We start from the raw sequence: 17937 nt of genomic DNA on the forward strand, positions 1-17937 counted from the left end.
ACTGCAGTCAGGGGGATCATAAGAATATAACAGAGCCTTATGGGAGGATCAAGTTAATTGAATTGTGACACATGCAAAATCCTCCAACTCCTCTCCCCCCCTTCGCCCTTCCCACTTCCCCCCCTACGTACGAAAAATAATGACGTGTCCCTGAGATGAAAATATACAGTTCGCGGGTAAATCTTAGTCCAAACCAACTATGTAAATTAAAAAAAAATTCTTTTTAATAACGTGACAAAAATTTATTTGTAAACTTTACCTTTTATTTCATGTTTTTCATTATATCGTTTTGTATTTGTATTTTCAAAGTATTTTGTTAATAAGTTTCATGTATATATTGCTTTCTTTCTCGTACAATTTTTCTTTTTTTTTTTCATCTTTACATTTCTTCTCCTTGTCGTGCAATTCTTTATCATTACTTTTTTACTTTTATATTTTTTCGTATTGTTTTTAAACTTTTAAAATTTTTGTTTTGTACAACGTTGTCATTGCGAAAAATTTCTAATCACATTTTCCTTTTATAATTCTTACTCTTCTTCCTCTTTCAACATCTTTTTTAACTTTGTTTGTAAATATATATTTTATATTTTGTTTAGTAAATCTCTTATGAAATCAAGTTCCTGTCTCTCTTTTCTGATGCCGACAAATTTCTTAAAAAAACAAAAAAAATTTTTTTTTTCGTTTTTGGCTTTTTTTGTCTTTTTTTTTTCTTTATATAGCAAAAAAATTAAAAAGGTTTAAATTCAAAGCTGAAAATCGGTAAAGTATTTTGTTAAATGTGGCAGATATACAGCATTACAAAAGAAAACCAGACTTGAGGCCCCCAAAATTCTTTGCGGTGCTTCCAGTCTTTGTATTACTCTTTGCTTTGTATTGCTTGTCTTTGCCGCCTCCATTTGTGGTACTTGGTTGTGTCTTTTTAACAGGTTCAGCGGATTGTACACTATCCTTGGTAACAAAATAAGAAGGTCACCTTAGACATGTTGCAGAACGTTTTAGTCGGTTTTAGCTAACAGAGTGCTCTTTGATTGTGTGGTAAAGAAAAGAAAAATGATTTCATTTAAATTAGTTCTTATTAACCGAGCGGGAGGTCTGTATCGGAGAATCTTGACCGAGGTCGCCAGTACAGACCGAACACAGTGAGGTCTGTACCAGCGACCGAGGTCAAGATTCTCCCATACAGACCGACCTAGCTCAGTTAATAAGATGTTTATTATATGGCTGTGTCTTATATGTCAATTTTTTATATTCTTTGTACCTTTTTTTTCTAGACCGGTCTAGATGGGAAAATCTAGACCGCTTTCAATGTTGATTTCAGCCAATCAAATTCATGAATTCGGTAGTTCCCAGTCCTTGTGAGACACAGCCATATAAAACAAGCCAACTTCCTAAAGTGCGGGAAAACGCGGCCGGCCAAGCCATGATTTGTTTCAATTTTGCATCTGATTGGTGGATAGAGTGGCGCGAGTTTTCTGGACCAATCACAGGGCGAAGTAAAGCAAAACCAGTGCAGTCACTGATCAATTTCGAGTCTTTAATTAAAACTGCTCTAAGAAGTTTGTTTTTTAATCCATCAGAGTTGTTTCGGAATTTTATAAGAATTCGTAAAGACGATCAAAAATTATGGCGTCACTTTGCGTCGATCGAGCACTTAAATCGCCAGGCCTATTCGAATGACCAGGTAGAAAGTACTAAAAAAACTGGCGCTAGTCTAAAATTTCTTGAGTTACTATACCTGGGTAGTGCCATCACCGTTTTGGTTGTCAGCATCATCGCTTTCTTCTGAGGAGTACTTCCGCCATTTTCGGTACATCAAGTAACCTCCTCCGATTGCAATTCCAAGACCAAAGCAAGCAATTAGAAACTTCTTCATCGTGCAAACTTTGCAAACTTTTGAAATCTTCCCACTGACAAGAACTACGTGAAAACGTCTCAAGCAGCTTCTGACAAAGTCGTAATTACCTTTATGACGCGAAGAGATGCGCGTGTAAATTTTAGTAATTAGAATAAACAAATTAATTATTTCATTATAAGAACGTTATCTTTGGTTAGTTGGGAAGGCTTCCCCTGGCTCTGAGGGCTTGCGGAACCACGAGAAGTCCCTTTCTCCAATTTTATGTTCTATCGAACGAACAAAAATGAGGAAACTACATTAAACAGTAAAAACAATTTTCGCCGCACGAAAACCGGAGACTAGCAATCGCTCATTGATTTTGTGCGATCACCTTCGATCCACGGATTAAGCAGGAATAATAAACGATAATTGCAGTCATCCAAGATTACTTTAATAAGAAGGGAGTAAAAAGTTATTGCCTCATTGAACGAGGTTTTAACCCACCAGCGCTGCAAACCGAGAATGCAAATAATTTGAATAATACTGAATAATTTTGAATGCGATATCTGCCGGCTTATCACACCGATACCTCTATGAGTGCAATTCCATTGTTTTAACCTTCTTCGGAAATCTTCTGAAGAAAGATTCAATGTTCTTGAAATAGAGATGAAGCCCATTGATTAAAGTGGAGCGCACAAAGGAAAACAAGTTTTCAAGCTGATTATGAAAACAACAGATTGGCGAACTGTTGGCAAAAACTGGTACCACTGACGGGGGTTCTCCTCTAAGAACCCAAAAATTTCCCACTTAAAGCTCACGCCTTAATTTGATAAAGAAAAAATAGAATACTCTGCTGATATCTGCTAGTTTGAAAATTGCAAATCAGAAATGGCAAACCTTTGTTTTTCCTGCTACGCTGGGCCATCAAGAAGGTTCAGAAGGTACGATTGAAAACGAAACACTCCGGAAATAGAAAGTCAGACGATGACGCATTCAAAATACGAAAACGGAGTAACTAAAAATTAAGAAAAGAGACAGATGATGCTCGAAAGGAAGTGCATTGAGTCATTGTGTCCAATGTTCAGGCTGAGTCGAACCGAACTTTGGTTCATGTTCTCACGCAAAAAAATGGGATTTGATTTACTGATGTTTGTGTCAAAAACATATCCTCTGGTGTTAGAAAGGTTGGCCGCGTTATACAGAAATCAAACGTTCAGACACTTCTTGGTCACCTCTCTAATTGATAATTCAGTTATCTTTCAATGAAGCTGAGAATGTGTATGAATCACAGGAAGGGGGAAACTGAAGGGCACAGAGGAGGAAGATTGGGTCGCAGTTTTTCATACTCATGCAGATATTTTAGTCTTTAATGACACGACTGTTTTATCCTATCTAACTAAAATGTAAAACTATATTTTTAGAATGTTCCTACACATCGAGTAAGCCTCAAACCAAGACCTGTCTGTCATTACTACATGTTTAGATATCCTGTTTACGTTGGCGCCATCAACTCGTTAGCTCAGCGGCTGTACGAATTTTAAGGAGGTATCATATAAGTATACTCGTAGTGTGCCGTTATGATGAGAAGTCAATCAGGTCTCAGTCCTTAAGCCCCAAACTTTGTGAGTAGAAGTTACATCTTAGCTTTTGTCTCCTTGATTTCTCTAATTGATACGTGTTCTATACCTATGAGTGTTATAATTTGCCACGCTTTACGTGTGTTTTTTCTTTACAATAATTTAAATCGTGTGTGTTTCATTTGAAGTTGTCACATGGTTCAGTATTGCGCTCTTGTTTTGACGGTATTGCCACATTGCCAAAAATAATATCTTCGGCCAGGTGCAGGTTAGAAGGCTTATGACTGGACGGAGAGCTCAATGTTTCGTTCGACATGCATGTCTTTGTTTCGATAGAATAATCGATCCTAACGGATTGATAGGGTTATAATCGCACAGACAGGAAAAATGTTTCTGATTACAATTACGGGTGTTCGTGATTCTATGGGCACCGACGTCAAAATTTAATTATCACATGCGTAAAGCCTCGATTGCGGAAAAATGTGTAAAATGAAAACATTAACTACCAACCAAAGATTTCACTTTGAATCTTCAGCGTTAATATGTTGCCATCCTACATTTCGAGTATTTGTTGATTAGCTAACTTAAAGTGTGATCTAAGAAAAAAGGCACTTAAAATTTTTCTCTAATTTGATGAGGAATGATAATGGCCATAGAGATGCTATGCACTTTTGCATTCATATTGCAAACCTTCAACATCAATACTGCATGCAATATTTCCTCTACATCTGTGCCATTCTGTACTTCTCTGTACATTTCCAAAGGTGCTGACAAGAAGAATTTGTTCAACAATCAAGACCTTCTTTAGTTAGTGATCATTTCCTATATTCTCATGACCTTAATGTGTGATTCAGGGGTGATATTGTAAGGAGATATTAGATGCTAGTCACTCTTAGTGGGAAAGGGTTAAACAACAGCGATAACATTTGCAGACCTACATCTCTCAGATCAATGACTTTTTGCTACTCTTTAAGCCATCTTTTCAAATGATTGTCAAGGTTATAAGAAACAAAATTGGACTCTGTAATCTTTGAACAATTAGTTTGGGAATTTGGGACTCGTTGCATAGGTAGACGATATTTTGAGATCAGATGAAATTTTGCAAGACCTATGATTTTTCATGGCAGTATATGCCTCTCTTATTTTCATCCCACTCTTTTAATTTTATTGCAGGAAGGGATTTTCTGATGTCTGATATCATGCCATTGTGAAGGAGCCCTCAGCTTAAGTTTCTCAACCAACAAACACCATCATGTGGAGAATTGCATGGCCTGTGATACCTTTGAAGAATTTACATCAAGTTTTCCTAAGGAGTAGTGTTAATATTGTCAAACTGTATCATGCAAAGAGTGGGTGTTTTGGTTACAGGCCCTCTCCTCAAATAACCGTTGAAGGTCAGTTATAAGTGGATAAAATTAGAATGGATTGGTTGTAGAATAATGTAAGAATGAAAGAAGAAGAGACAGACACCCTTGCCCCTGTTCCCTTTAGAAGTGGTGGAGAGTTATTGTTAATCAGAGGGGTGTTCATCACAAGGGAGGTGACGGAATGTCTCTAGTACTCTTAGTAAAGAGACATACCTTGTCTAGTTATCAATATTTTTTGGTTTTTAAGTACTCTTTTAATTCTCTTGTTTAGAGAGCGAAGAGGAGTTGCAGAACAGAATCAAGAATGCCAATATTCTTAGACTAGTAAATGCTTATAGAGAACATGGGCATAAACTAGCAGACATAAATCCTTTGAAGTCAAAAACCAGGTACATACGTGTACATACAATTCTTGCTCCTTCTGATTGATTTTTGAATTTTATTTATTTTTAAGAATAAATATTAGCGAGAAAAACACACAATGTTTCGATGACTCCATGTCATCATTCTCAAGTGAGAAGAGAATAAAGATGAATAGTACAAAGTACAAAGGTGACAAACGTAAAAAGTTAAAAATTTTTTTAAAAAATTTAAATAAATAATTGCGCGAGTTGAGTTCATAAATGTAAACTATTAAATAAATAGTTAAATAGTATTTATTCTTAAATGACGTCTAACAAATCTAATATTTATTTTAAGTAACTGATATTTTACCATTTTTCTCAGAGATTTTCAAAGTATGTTAAAGAACTCCAAGGAACTTGCTGTGGAAAATTTTGGTTTGGATAATGTGGATGTAAATAAATATTTCAAGCTATCAGGTAAGACAATTCTTTGAAAATTCCTTTGTTGTAGTACTGATTGTCAGTTAAATTATTGATAACTCTTTGTTTGTACATTAAGGTTTGTTATGTTATAACGGTCAAGAGGAAGCTACCCTTACAGAAATTCTTACACATTTGGAAAAAGTTTATTGTGGGCAGCTATCCGCAGAAATACAACATATAGAGGTATGAGAACAGATTTCTAGTTCAAGGAGCCTTTTAGGTTAAGCTCCCTCAGCTTGAAACATTTATCTTCACTTTCTAATGTGACCATTGTTTTCTTGGTTATTTGCTCTTAAGTGACTAGCATCTAAATTCTCCCTAAAACATGATCCCTGGAACAAACATTAAGGTCATGAAGGAAATGATCACCAAGTAAAGATTGATTGTTGAACAAATTCTCCTCATCAGCACCTAAGGAAATCAAAGTAGCTGTAATGTTTGTTTTTTTCATTATTACTTGTTGCTGCTGTCAAAAGGGCACCTACTGCCTCCTTAATCACCATCACTCAAATACTTCAATTGTATAATCTATTTTGAGTCTTGCTAGCTTCATTTACTTGCCGCACTAGGAGTATGGGACTTGAAAAAAAAAAAAAAACAGCTGCTACGATAATTGTAATGACCTAATTACTTGGACATGTGTGTCTTTTTTCTTGTAGGATGAGTCAGAGAAGCTTTGGTTAGCTCAGTTGATTGAAAAGAGTGTTCTTTATTGGACACTAGAAAATGAATCTAAAAGACAGAAATATCTGGCAAAGCTCTTGTTGAAATCTGAGGTACATCAGACTGATTGACTTGTGATGTGCATTGTCTTTTATATTTTTACAGTGGTTGTTTGATTATGTATGTGGCTGCCAACTTACTTAATAGGTCATTGATCTTTCTTGCTGTTAGTACTAAAAATTTGAGTTGTTTTAATTTTTAAAAATTAAGTAGTTGCAAAGTGATGCAAATCCTCTCAGATTCTGAGGTAGTCTCCAAGCTGCATAGAGAATCTCCTGTTCTCCTATAAATTCATCTAATCTGGAAAAGAAAAGTAAATTTGAATATTTAATGTGAAATTTTAGTTACAAGTGGCTTAGATTATTTTTATGTATTGTCTCAACATTCAATTTTTAATTTGCTCCTATACACCTTTACATTCAAACTAGGCATTTGACAATTTTCTGGCCAAAAAATTCCCAACAGTCAAGCGATATGGTGCTGAAGGAGCAGAGAGCATGATAGCATTTTTTGATGAACTTTTTCTTCGGTCCTCTAACAGTAAGTTTAAAGTCAGTGACTCTGATGCTAGGTAATGCTTAATAATCTTTTGGTAAGCTTCCCCTTGGGTATACATCTTTCAATAGTGAACATGTGTTGAAACTGTGTGTTAAGTGAGTATTTTTTTGTATTTAGTTATGTTGTGGAGCGATTATTGAAAAATGGTGAGGATATTACACTAGACTGACTTGCATGGATTCCAGAGAGAACTTATCCACAGGTTTTTGAATTAGGATGTTGTAGTATTCAGGAGCACTACAACATGTGTGTAGCCCCTATGCGTGGTATGCTATGTAAGAGGAAAGGACTGTGTGAGTCAAGTATTGTGCTCAAGAAAATAGCCCAATCACCATTCCTGGGCAGTGGAGTTCAGACCCTTTGATTCTGCAAATGAGGGTTGAAGTTTCAATGCATGTTTCCTGGTTATGGCTGGTGGATTTTAAATTGATTTTGTTTGTTTCAAATTTTACTTTTAAAAGGTGTTAATAATGAGGCTGGTGTGGACTGTATTTTTTAAGTGCAGTACCCTTACATGTTCAATAAATGAAAACTTTTTTTTTTTTTTTTTTCAGGTAAAATCCAAGAGTTAGTTTTAGGCATACCACATCGAGGACGACTCAACCTTTTAACTGGTCTTCTGAAATATCCTACAGCCCAACTATTCCATAAGGTTTAAACTGTTGGAAGTTTGATAAAGAAACTGCTTTTAAGATTTTAACCCTTGGTCAGGTTCTAAATTTGTTTTTATTGGACATTATGTGCAATATTACAACTGTGTTTATCTTAATTTTAGCTTTCTTATCAGTGAAATTGTCTTACTTGATAAAGTTTGTCTTAAACTAGGCTCCCTGTAAAATTGAATTTCCAATCTACTGTTATTTATTGCTGTCTCTGATTACTTGTAGATGAGTTTTGAGGTCAGTGGTTTGTTTCAAAATCTTCCAAACTTTTGGATCATAATTTCAATTTTTAGTAGATGGTTATCATTATTATTATTATTTTGATATAATTGACATATCAGTAGATGTCATTGTTGGTTAATTATTAAGGAAAACATTACTCCTAATCTCTTTTAACAAAAACAGATCAAAGGGAATTCTGAGCTTCCTCCAGGTGCCCAAGGCATTGGAGATGTCCTCTCTCACCTGCGTAAGTTAATGACAACATTAGTTCAGAACCTTTTCAAAGAACTACCAGACAAGTCTTACATAAATTAATTATAAATATTTACAAGCTTGTCCAAGGAACCTGCTCACATAGGTATTTCATCTAAAAGAAACCCTTCAATAGCTTCAGTTTTCTAAACAGCAAGTCTGATGTAATAAGTACTGAAGACTCTGTCACCCTCTCCATTTCTAACTGATTACTAACTAAAGTTCCCCCTAACATCACAGAGTTTCATTTGAAAATTGCAGATTTTCTAAATTTCCTGTTTTTTGTTTTGTTTACTTAATATTCTTTTTAGACACTTCTGTTGATCTTGAAGATTGCAATTTGCGGGTGACCATGTTGCCAAACCCATCACACTTGGAAGCTGTCAATCCTGTTACAGCTGGTAAGGCGAGGGGTCGACAGCTTACATTAAAGGATGGTTGCTTCAGCAATCTCACAGACAGCCCACTGGGTGAAAAGGTAGATGCAATTTAAGTTGCTTCCTGTTTTGGGGTTACTGTACATATATGTATGTATATACAGGGTATATTGAAAGTGTTCTTGTAAATTTAGTTATTGGCTAATATAAATGTATGTAGAAGAGGCAAACTGACCAACTCGCCAACTCACTGACCAATAATATTGTCTGATTGAGTAACTGAATGACTGACTAATGGACTACATAATTTGTTGACCGTCTAACTGGCTGACCGACTTACTGGCTGACAATTGGCTAATCTACACCAATCTTTCAAAGGAGGCACTTTCCACAGAAGCAGATCGAGCTTTTAGGTCATTAGCATCTGGTGAAAGGAAAGGATTTGGTGATTCCCTTATTCCTTTTTCACTTAATGATGCCTTCTTTGCAAACTATTTCGTCACAAACTTTAAAATTCCTAGTCTATTGGTGAGTGATTAAAGAACAAGATCAGTTCTAAACTTTGCATCCTTTTTCTTTCTCAGGTGCTCAGTGTTATGGTGCATGGAGATGCTTCGTTCTCTGCCCAGGTAATAAAATGCATTTTTCATCTGACTGGCAATAAGCATTTGAGCTTCTTGATTTTTCTTGAATAAGCCACTCATAAGCAAGGCCTTCACATTTTATTACCACAAAGCGTAGAATGCATCACTATGTTCTTCATGACAAAGGCCTGAATAAACTGACCTAACAAAGACCTATTAAGCATAATCCAGGTAATGTCATGAATGTGAGTATATTCTGTGTTTGGTCAAGGAAAGTTAATGGTGTGTTAAAAAACAGGAGGGGCACAACACCACTCTTGTTAGCACAGAAACTGAGTTTGAGGAAAACCTTCAACAACTCAGCAGAATATTTGTCTTATGCACAGGGTATTGTGGCAGAAACCTTTTGTCTGGCAAACCTTCCTCATTACAGTGTTGGTGGCACAATCCATTTGATTGTTAATAATCAGCTTGGCTTCACGACACCTGGGGAGAGAGGAAGGTAATAATTTTCATTGTGTTTTGCAAATTGGCATGTTTTTCTTCTGATGCACTGTAACATTTAAGGTGAGAACTTTTAATGAAGTTACGAGATCTACTTTGCAGGTCTTCTAGATACAGCAGTGATGTTGGTAAAATGATTGGGTGTCCTGTACTCCATGTTAATGGTGATAACCCTGAGGTAAATGTTTCTTCCAAGACATTGTTATGCTCTGCTTTTTTTATATCTATTATTCTACCGTGGAGGTAGATAACATTATTACTCTCTTTAGTACTGTTTTTATAAGTACAGTAACAATAAATGCATGGCCACTTTCACATCAATGAAATTTTGAAAATCTCTAAGAATAACTGTTGACTTTTTAACCGTCTATGCAAGACAATTTAGACTGCAAGCTTGGATAGAGCGTCAAAGCAAAACCAAATGATCACAACGGGCAATCAGAAAAAGAAAAGTACCCAAAGAGTAAAAACATACTAGCTGCTTAAAGCGCGGGAAAGCGCGGGAAAACGCGGGCGAACAATTCGTGGTTGGGTTTTTCGTGTGCATCTGATTGGTTGATAGAGTGGCGTGAGTTTTCTGGGTCAATCACAGGGCGAAGTAAAGCAAAGACATTCAATATTGAAATCTGCTTTATAAGAGACGTGGTTTTTAATCCGTTCTGATGGAGGGGAAAGTTCGGTGGTACTGAAAAAAAAAAACAAACAAAAAAAAAAAACAAGAAAAACATCAGTATTTTTAGACTTACTTATCGTTATCCTTTAAGTTTTCCTTTTGCGTTTGATCTCATAGGAAGTGGTCCGAGCTTGTCGCCTGGCGTTTGAATACAGAGGGAAATACAGAAAGGATATAATTGTTGACATGCTCTGTTACAGACAATGGTATGTTTGAATTACTTTCTTTGAGGTTGTCCCTCACAGGAGAAGGCAAAGGTTGTGGATGCAGAGACTAACCGCCTAACATTTCCTTGTTAATGAAATTAACCTTTTAGCTCCCAAGAGTGACCAAAGATGAATTTCCCCTTACAAACCAAAACATTTTCAAGCAGAAAAGTCATTAGAGGTAACACATTTATTTGAAGATTAGAACAGAAAAAAAAAAAGAGCAAATACGGCACAATTGGCGGATTAACACCATCCTTGGCAATTTATATTAACAAAGCGAGAAACTAGATGTTTCTGTCTTACATAAATTTGCACTTGTTTTTATTACTGTAGTCTTTGTCAGTGATCTAATAAACATAGTTTTCAAAAAATTCTCGTCCTTGAATGAACGCCTCATCGGTAATGCTAAGAATGTACTTAAAACCGCTGCGTTAAGTTTCGTTGATACGATGATCGTCTTTTCACGAGCAGGCACCAAAAATAACTCTGAGTTCCCCATGAGAAATTGAAACTCAGGCTTTTACTTGCTTTGGTTTTTTTTTTTTTTTTTGTCAGGGGTCATAATGAGATTGATGATCCATCTTTCACACAACCTGTAATGTACCAAGAAATAGCGAGTCGACCCAGTGTACCAGTGCTGTATGCTAACAGTTTAGCGCAAAAAGGTGTGGCTGCATTTGGAAGCGAGGATGACAATCAATATACCGATTTTCTTAATGAAGAATTGAAGCGTTCAGACAATCTTGTTCCACAGACAAGCCACCTTGAGGGACACTGGAAAGGCTTTGTACAGGCCAGCGAGGATAAGATTACTACTTGGGATACAGGTAGAATATTAATTGCCTTGCAATGAAGAGGCAGCTTATGTTTATTGACTCAGTGGCTGTTTAGATCGCGCTTCCATCGAATGACTTAAAGCTAGAACCAAGGCTTTGCCGCCAATCAGAACAGAGGTGAACATTCCGAAGAGCCAATGAGATGGTCACAAGAAATGCACGGGACTAGCTTAAAACGCCTGAAAATGCCCATGACAAAAACATGGTTAGGTTTAATATTGTACCTGATTGATTAGGAAGATGGCGTGAGTTTTTGAGTCAATGTCAGAACATAGTAGAGCAAAAGCATTGAAATCCAGGACTTCTCTGACACTTGATTGAAACTTCTCATTTTAAATGGCTCCTTTTCTCCTTACAAAGGGTTCCCCCTAGAGGGCTTGCTTTTCGTTGGAGCGAAGTCTGTCGAAACACCTGATTCCTTTAACATTCACCCGCACCTGAAAAAGACTCACGCGAAAGCCAGGATCAAAAAACTAGGAAGTGGCACCGGGATTGACTGGGCTACTGCAGAAGCTCTCGCCATTGGAAGCCTTCTTCATCAAGGTGAAAACGCTACGTCATCTTCAATTTTGAGGAGAGGGCATTTGACGTGACGTGCAGTAAGGTTTATCCAAAGAGTAACAATTTAGTTCATGTAAAAAAAGCAATCAGTGGTGAAACGCCACACTCCAAAAGCGTCATCTGCAGACTTAAATGATAGAGCTACCTTGTACAGCTTATGAGAAGGTATCAGGAGTGTATCTGCGACCTTCAAATAAACTTCAAGGTTATCCTAAACCTGCTGTGTTATTTGCTAGGTATTCTCAGCAGTTCACACTATGTTATTGCTTAGTCATAAGCCTTCTTCTTTGTAGTTCGCTTTTAAAAGTTGTTTACGTCACCGTCAGTTTTGGCAAGTCCTCAGTGATGAACTCCCGTCCTAAGAAAAATCTTCGATCTGCGCCCTAGGTATTTGGATGATAACACACTGGTCAGAGTTTTATCCACAGATGTGAACGTTAGAACCACCTCGTACAACACAACATGCGATAGTTCTTGGAAATAGTTTTATCTCAGCAGATTTAGCTCCATAGTTTTGTCTACAGACGTAAGCACTTTCAAAAGATGCTGTGTACATCATACCAAATGAAACAAAAGTTGTTTGCTGTTTAATGAAAAATTTTATCATTTTAGGACTGGCTTTAGTTTACACTTATCAGCTTATTCATTTTGTTTAAATATTCCGTTTGACAGGCTATCATGTGCGCTTCAGCGGGCAAGATGTCGGAAGGGGAACTTTTAGCCACAGACACACGATGCTGGTCGATCAACAAACCGACGAGATGTTTGTACCACTGAATAACATGTCCGAACAGCAGAAAGGATTCCTTGAGGTATTAAGAGCTATTATTCTAAGAATTTCTACCAGGAACTCCTCTAGACTGTGCTCGTTCGATCTGAGACTTGTCCGCTAACTTTTTTTTTTTTTTTAATAAAAAAAAGAAACAATTTTGTTGTGCACTCAGGTGGTCAACAGTCCTTTGTCGGAAGAAGCTTGTCTCGGTTTTGAATATGGCATGAGTATTGAGAACCCAAATCACTTGATTATCTGGGAAGCGCAGTTCGGAGATTTCTTCAACGGCGCACAGATAATTATCGACACGTTCATATCAGGAGGAGAGGGTAAGAGTGAAACGATTTTTAACTCTGTTGATAGTAATTATTTTATTCTCTAACAGTTAAGAAGACATTAATGAACTTGCGCGCGTGCGACTCGCGTGCGCATGCTTTGGGACTACGTAAACTAATAATGTCGTAAGCAAATCACGCGGACCTTTTGAATTTTGACGTGTGCGATTTGTTAGAGGGAGTTGAAAAGTTTTTAGTTTATCGAGTAGCAGTTTTGTTTAATGGTCGTTGTCGTTTACCGTGAGTCTACAGTTTACCGTGTTGGAATTAAAGTGTTTGTTTGGATTTCCCGTTTCGCTTCCGAACACTAACTTTAAGAAAGGTGCGGAGAAACAACAAAAGTGATTTTTATTTTCAGCAAAGTGGTTGCTTCAAAGTGGTTTGGTGATGTTACTGCCTCATGGCTATGATGGCGCAGGACCTGAACATTCTTCTTGTAGAATAGAAAGATTCCTTCAGGTGCGTGGTATTCGCTTCAGTTCACTATAGTCTTTGACTGGCTCCGCCTGTTACAGTGCTTTGAAAAATATAGTTCTCAAGGCAGTAAGGACAGTGGAGAAAAGAAACTGGTGACCACACTTTGATACTTTTCTTGTCTCTGTAGATGACAGACAGTCGAGAAGATGGAGTGGACGGCGACAGTGTGAATATGCAGGTGGTGAACCCAACCACGCCTGCGCAGTACTTCCACTTATTACGTCAACAGGTGAGTTAAAATGCATGCCGGGGTAAACGAGGCGAAAAATAGGATAACATGGCAAAATTTAAGCTCAAGTATGGAGTGAAAAAAGATCTTAAAGAATTTTAATTTTTTTTTTCTGCTACTGAATCCCTCGACGGTTTAGTTACAGTAGTCACTACTGAGCAGTGCTTTCTTCAATCAAATTCAATTTTGGAATTTTTTATTTAAAATATTATTAGTAACCACGAATAGTCCTTTTTACAGTTCTGGGCTTGGTGGCCAAGCCTTTGAACAGGAGTGTGGCTAAGGGTGACCTTGTTATGATAGAGATGTTGCTGCTTTTCAAATGCAAATTTCTTTGTTATCATGCTAACTAGATACAGGTCTCTATCACAACAGGGTCACCATTAGCCTCACTCCTGTTCAAAGGCTTGGCCACGAAGACCACAATTGTAAAAGGACTATTGGTGAAATTTTGTCTAAATCCGAACTGTGTGCCTGGAATTCTGTGATAGTTTAACAACGGTAGAACACATGTCTTAATCTACTTTATAACAGACCCATTCAATTTCATTGTCTATACTTTCCGATAGTGATTCGCTTAGGAAAACCGTTAGCCTGAGTCGATCAACGGAAAGCGAAACTAGAACTTGAACTAATTGCCTCATATGAATTTGTTCCCATTTTACTACAATTATTATTCTTTGTCCTAGATGGTCCGTGACTTCCGGAAGCCACTGATTGTGGTGGGACCCAAGCTGTTATTAAGACTTCCGGTGAGTGAGATGGACGCGTATCCTATCCAAGAAAAGTATAGAACTCTTGCTAGTGAAACTAAGACAAGCCTTGGCGCAAGAACCCACTTGGTTCAGCTGCAGACTTTGCTTTTAAATTTATGGCGCGCACAACGGATGAGAACATATTTTTCTCATATTCTCCTCAGGCTGCGGTATCGACCCTACAAGAAATGGGCCCAGGGACACATTTCAAACCAGTACTTGGAGATGACATCGTAAATAGCGCTTTAGTGCGCCGTGTTGTGTTCTGTTCTGGAAAGCATTATTACGCTTTAGCCAAGCAAAGGGAGGCGACCCAAAGCTTGGATACAGCTATTATTAGACTGGAGGTAGGTGACTCGTTTTAATACTAGAAAGCGAGCTGTTGCTTAATTCAGTGGGCCCTTTTTTAAGGGGATTCACTCAAAGCCACTTCAAGTGTCCCCTGATCAGAGGCGTCAGTTTTATGAAGATAACAGATGGCAGCATTTTTAATGTGTTTGTTTGTTATTGTTCTTGTTATCGGCAGTAAATTTAAAGCTTGAAAGTCCACCTGCGAAAACCGCGCAAATCACCAAGGAAGGATCATAATTTGGGCATTTAGGAAAAGCGGTGTCCCTTTGGTGGGCAATCTTGACTTCAAAACGTGGCCAGAAAACTGCACAAAATGCAGGAGGGGTGATAGGGGTTAAGAACCAGGATTACCTTTAGCTAGGAAAGGAGAGGAATAAGGACACTTCCATTGATTTCATGCAGCGCCTCCGCTTATCACGGTTTTCGGATAACCGTAATAAGTTCTAGCGTTGCATGCGGGCCACTTCGCCCGTGAGCAGGTTTGCTTATACTAATAAGGGACAATTCCTTTTTGCTTACAGTGGAGTTTTAAAGTTACAGCTTTTCTTTATTTTCTCCCCAGTCGTTATGTCCATTTCCAGCTGAAATGATTCGTCAAGAGCTGAAAAAGTTTCCTAAAGCGAAAGGTATCATATAAATACTTGCTCCTATGTTCTGTTTAAACATTAAACGAATAGCTTTGTTTTTGACAGCCATATACGACTTTTCTATGCAGAATTTGTTTGGAGTCAGGAGGAGCAAAGGAATATGGGAGCTTGGAGTTTCGTATCACCTCGATTTGAGAATATTCTGGGAGTTAAGGTGAAACGATGATATGAAACTATGATTTACAACCGACCGGATATCAATTCTTGTAACCAGTTTTTTTGTCTCTGAATGGTATAGCTGCTTTCGGATTGCGTGTCAGGGTGAGGTGGAAGTTCTATAGGAACTACAGTTCTTCTCTTGTTCATAGAGTAACGGGTTGATAGACGTTTTAATACTGATAAAGCACTGGCCAATTGTCTGATTAATTGACTTACCAGTTATCTTGCTGATTTGGTTTTATCAACTGAGTTGATATTGTGAAAAGGCAACCGTAGCGAGGTTCTTAGCAGCTTAGCGCCTTTACTGACTCGATGACTGACTCACTGACTGACTGGTTGAATGACTGACTGATTAACTGACTGATTGAGCTTGTTTGACAGACTGACAGACCAACCAACCGACCGACTGACTGATTGAGTGACTGACTAGCTGATTGACTGACTTATTAACTAACTGACGGACTGGCTGGCTGACGTACTGACTGACTGACTGATTGACCGACTGAATGAATAAATGACTGACTTACGGACTTAATGACTGATTGATTCACTCACTCACTCACTCGGTCTCTTGACTGACTGACAGACTGATCGATGGTGAGAGTAGCTTATTGATTGGCCAGTTAACTTTTTTGAGTGACAGATTGTTTAACATGTCGATTGACAGATTGCCTTAGAAAGCTAGGCCTCATTGACTGATCCATCAATTGGTTGATTGATAAATCGATTCTTTCTTCTCCGTTTCAGCTTCAGTATATTGGTCGAAGAGTTCTGGCTGTTCCCGCAGTTGGCATTGGAAAGCTACATTCACAAGAAGTAACCGACATTCTGAGCGGCACGTTCCCAAATAAGGACAATTAACCAGAATGCTTTGCGCTAAGCTGGAGAAAGACCTATATCATCCCCTCTCTTCCCTGCACAAATGGTCTACAGCACCAGGCTGTGCCTTTAGTCGTCCTGCCCGAGTTAATTTTTAAGTGAAGCCTACGGTTTTTTTTTTTTTTTTAAAGAAAATTTATTTAAAAAAAAGGAAAACCAAGTAACGTCCTACCAATAAGGACTAATATATTTATACCGCGACTAAGTTATTACTTCAAGTTGTAGAGAAACCGTTCTCCAAGAAAAACATGCGCAACTCGTACAACAACAACAACAACAACAACATTGACTTTATTTTTTAAAATGAAAGAAATAAAGGTTTTTGTAGCCCGCAGTTAGCAAAGCTATTCTAGGCGGGCTACCTAAACAGACACTGTATAGGCTCTCACACATACACACAGACAGACACACACACACACACACACACACACACACACACACACACACACACACACACACACACAGACATACACACACACACAGACACACACACTCACTCACACACACACACAACAATGAAATAAATAAATAAATGAGCAAATAAATAATAGTAGTGATAATCATGTTAAAGGTTTTAACTGAGCCGGTCACACAAGGGAGTTTTTAACAGGTCGAAGAGAAAGCTAATCAGTTGAAATACAAATATAAGCTAGAAAGGTCAAGGTAGCGCAAGTCAACATTCATCTCCTCAATTTCAAGAATTTTCAAAAGCAAGTGAGTTAGCTCACTTTTAAAAGGTGCTTTCTTTAGCTTACGAATTTCAGGGGGATGCCATTCCATATTTTCGCACCAACTCTAGAAAAGGAAAACAACTGATGATTTGTTCTCGCCTGTTTTATATAAAAGCTTCCAGCTACTGAGAAACGAGTAGAGTAGGAATGAACCTGTTCAGAGTGAGTAAAAAGTTCAGAAATATTGGGAGGAGCACAGCGATTTTTGATGTCATGTAACAGAGGCAACACAATTTGAAGTAAAGCATTTTTATCTGTAGAATTCCCCAACAACTAAAAAGAGGAGCACTGTGAGATGTATAATCGGAAAAGTACATTAGAACGAAGAAAATAACGATTTTGTTCAGATGAGTATTCGCGGCTTGGCCCCAAGCCGTACATAATAAGAGAAAAACTTAACGTATATGAGAACGATTCTTCGCAGTAAAGCACTATTTGAGCAATAGTGAAAATCAGACCTGAAAAAAATTTCAGGCCTGTACGGGATTCGAACCACTGACCTCTGCGATACTAGTGCAGCGCTCTACCAATTGAGCTAACAAGCCAACTGGGAGCAGGCCATCAAATTAATTCTATATAAACCCGTAGATGATAAATCAAACAACAACAAACATATGAAACATATGTGTGAACTGCGGTTATAAGACGTATATGAGAACGATTCTTCGCAGTAAAGCACTATTTGAGCAATAGTGAAAATCAGACCTGAAAAAAATTTCAGGCCTGTACGGGATTCGAACCACTGACCTCTGCGATACTAGTTCAGCGCTCTACCAATTGAGCTAACAAGCCAACTGGGAGCAGGCCATCAAATTAATTCGATATAAACCCGTAGA

General features: G+C 37.8%; 2 protein-coding genes across 2 annotated transcripts; one reads left to right on the plus strand and one right to left on the minus strand.

Moving 5' to 3' along the window:
- Nucleotides 1–203: 203 nt before the first annotated feature.
- Nucleotides 204–2796, minus strand: LOC148727739 (uncharacterized). The gene is made up of 3 exons (XM_088762470.1): nt 2732–2796; nt 1736–1962; nt 204–948 (listed from the first exon to the last, which is right to left on the minus strand). Exons 1-3 carry the CDS (start codon nt 2757–2759, stop codon nt 796–798), a joined length of 408 nt encoding a protein of 135 aa, XP_088618596.1. The 5' UTR covers nt 2760–2796; the 3' UTR covers nt 204–795.
- Nucleotides 2797–3401: 605 nt separating this feature from the next.
- On the plus strand, nt 3402–16493 carry LOC111327291 (2-oxoadipate dehydrogenase complex component E1). Its single transcript, XM_088724677.1, has 25 exons — nt 3402–3456; nt 4585–4805; nt 5050–5167; nt 5505–5599; nt 5682–5788; nt 6265–6381; nt 6757–6868; nt 7441–7538; nt 7954–8017; nt 8334–8500; nt 8984–9028; nt 9370–9485; nt 9590–9665; nt 10278–10366; nt 10925–11196; nt 11566–11748; nt 12439–12578; nt 12711–12867; nt 13232–13332; nt 13478–13579; nt 14269–14331; nt 14499–14681; nt 15248–15311; nt 15401–15486; nt 16239–16493. The coding sequence occupies exons 2-25, from the start codon at nt 4664–4666 to the stop codon at nt 16350–16352; spliced, it is 2811 nt and encodes a 936-aa protein (XP_088580803.1). The 5' UTR covers nt 3402–3456; nt 4585–4663; the 3' UTR covers nt 16353–16493.
- The last annotated feature ends 1444 nt before the right edge of the window (nt 16494–17937 follow it).

This window comes from Stylophora pistillata, chromosome 6, assembly GCF_964205215.1.
Source record: "Stylophora pistillata chromosome 6, jaStyPist1.2, whole genome shotgun sequence".
NCBI lineage: Eukaryota > Metazoa > Cnidaria > Anthozoa > Scleractinia > Pocilloporidae > Stylophora > Stylophora pistillata.

Coding starts and splice junctions, on each gene's coding strand:
- LOC148727739 (XM_088762470.1), bottom strand. CDS start 2,759: ATGGCCCAGCGTAGCAGGAAAAACAAAG. Junction 1,963..2,731: donor GCGTAGCAGGAAAAACAAAG/GTTTGCCATTTC, acceptor CGCGTCATAAAG/GTAATTACGACTTTGTCAGA. Junction 949..1,735: donor ACGGTGATGGCACTACCCAG/GTATAGTAACTC, acceptor TTTGTTACCAAG/GATAGTGTACAATCCGCTGA.
- LOC111327291 (XM_088724677.1), top strand. CDS start 4,664: ATGTGGAGAATTGCATGGCCTGTGATACCTTTGAAGAATTTACATCAA. Junction 6,869..7,440: donor TTTTCTTCGGTCCTCTAACA/GTAAGTTTAAAG, acceptor TTTTTTTTTCAG/GTAAAATCCAAGAGTTAGTT. Junction 14,332..14,498: donor AGCTGTTATTAAGACTTCCG/GTGAGTGAGATG, acceptor TATTCTCCTCAG/GCTGCGGTATCGACCCTACA.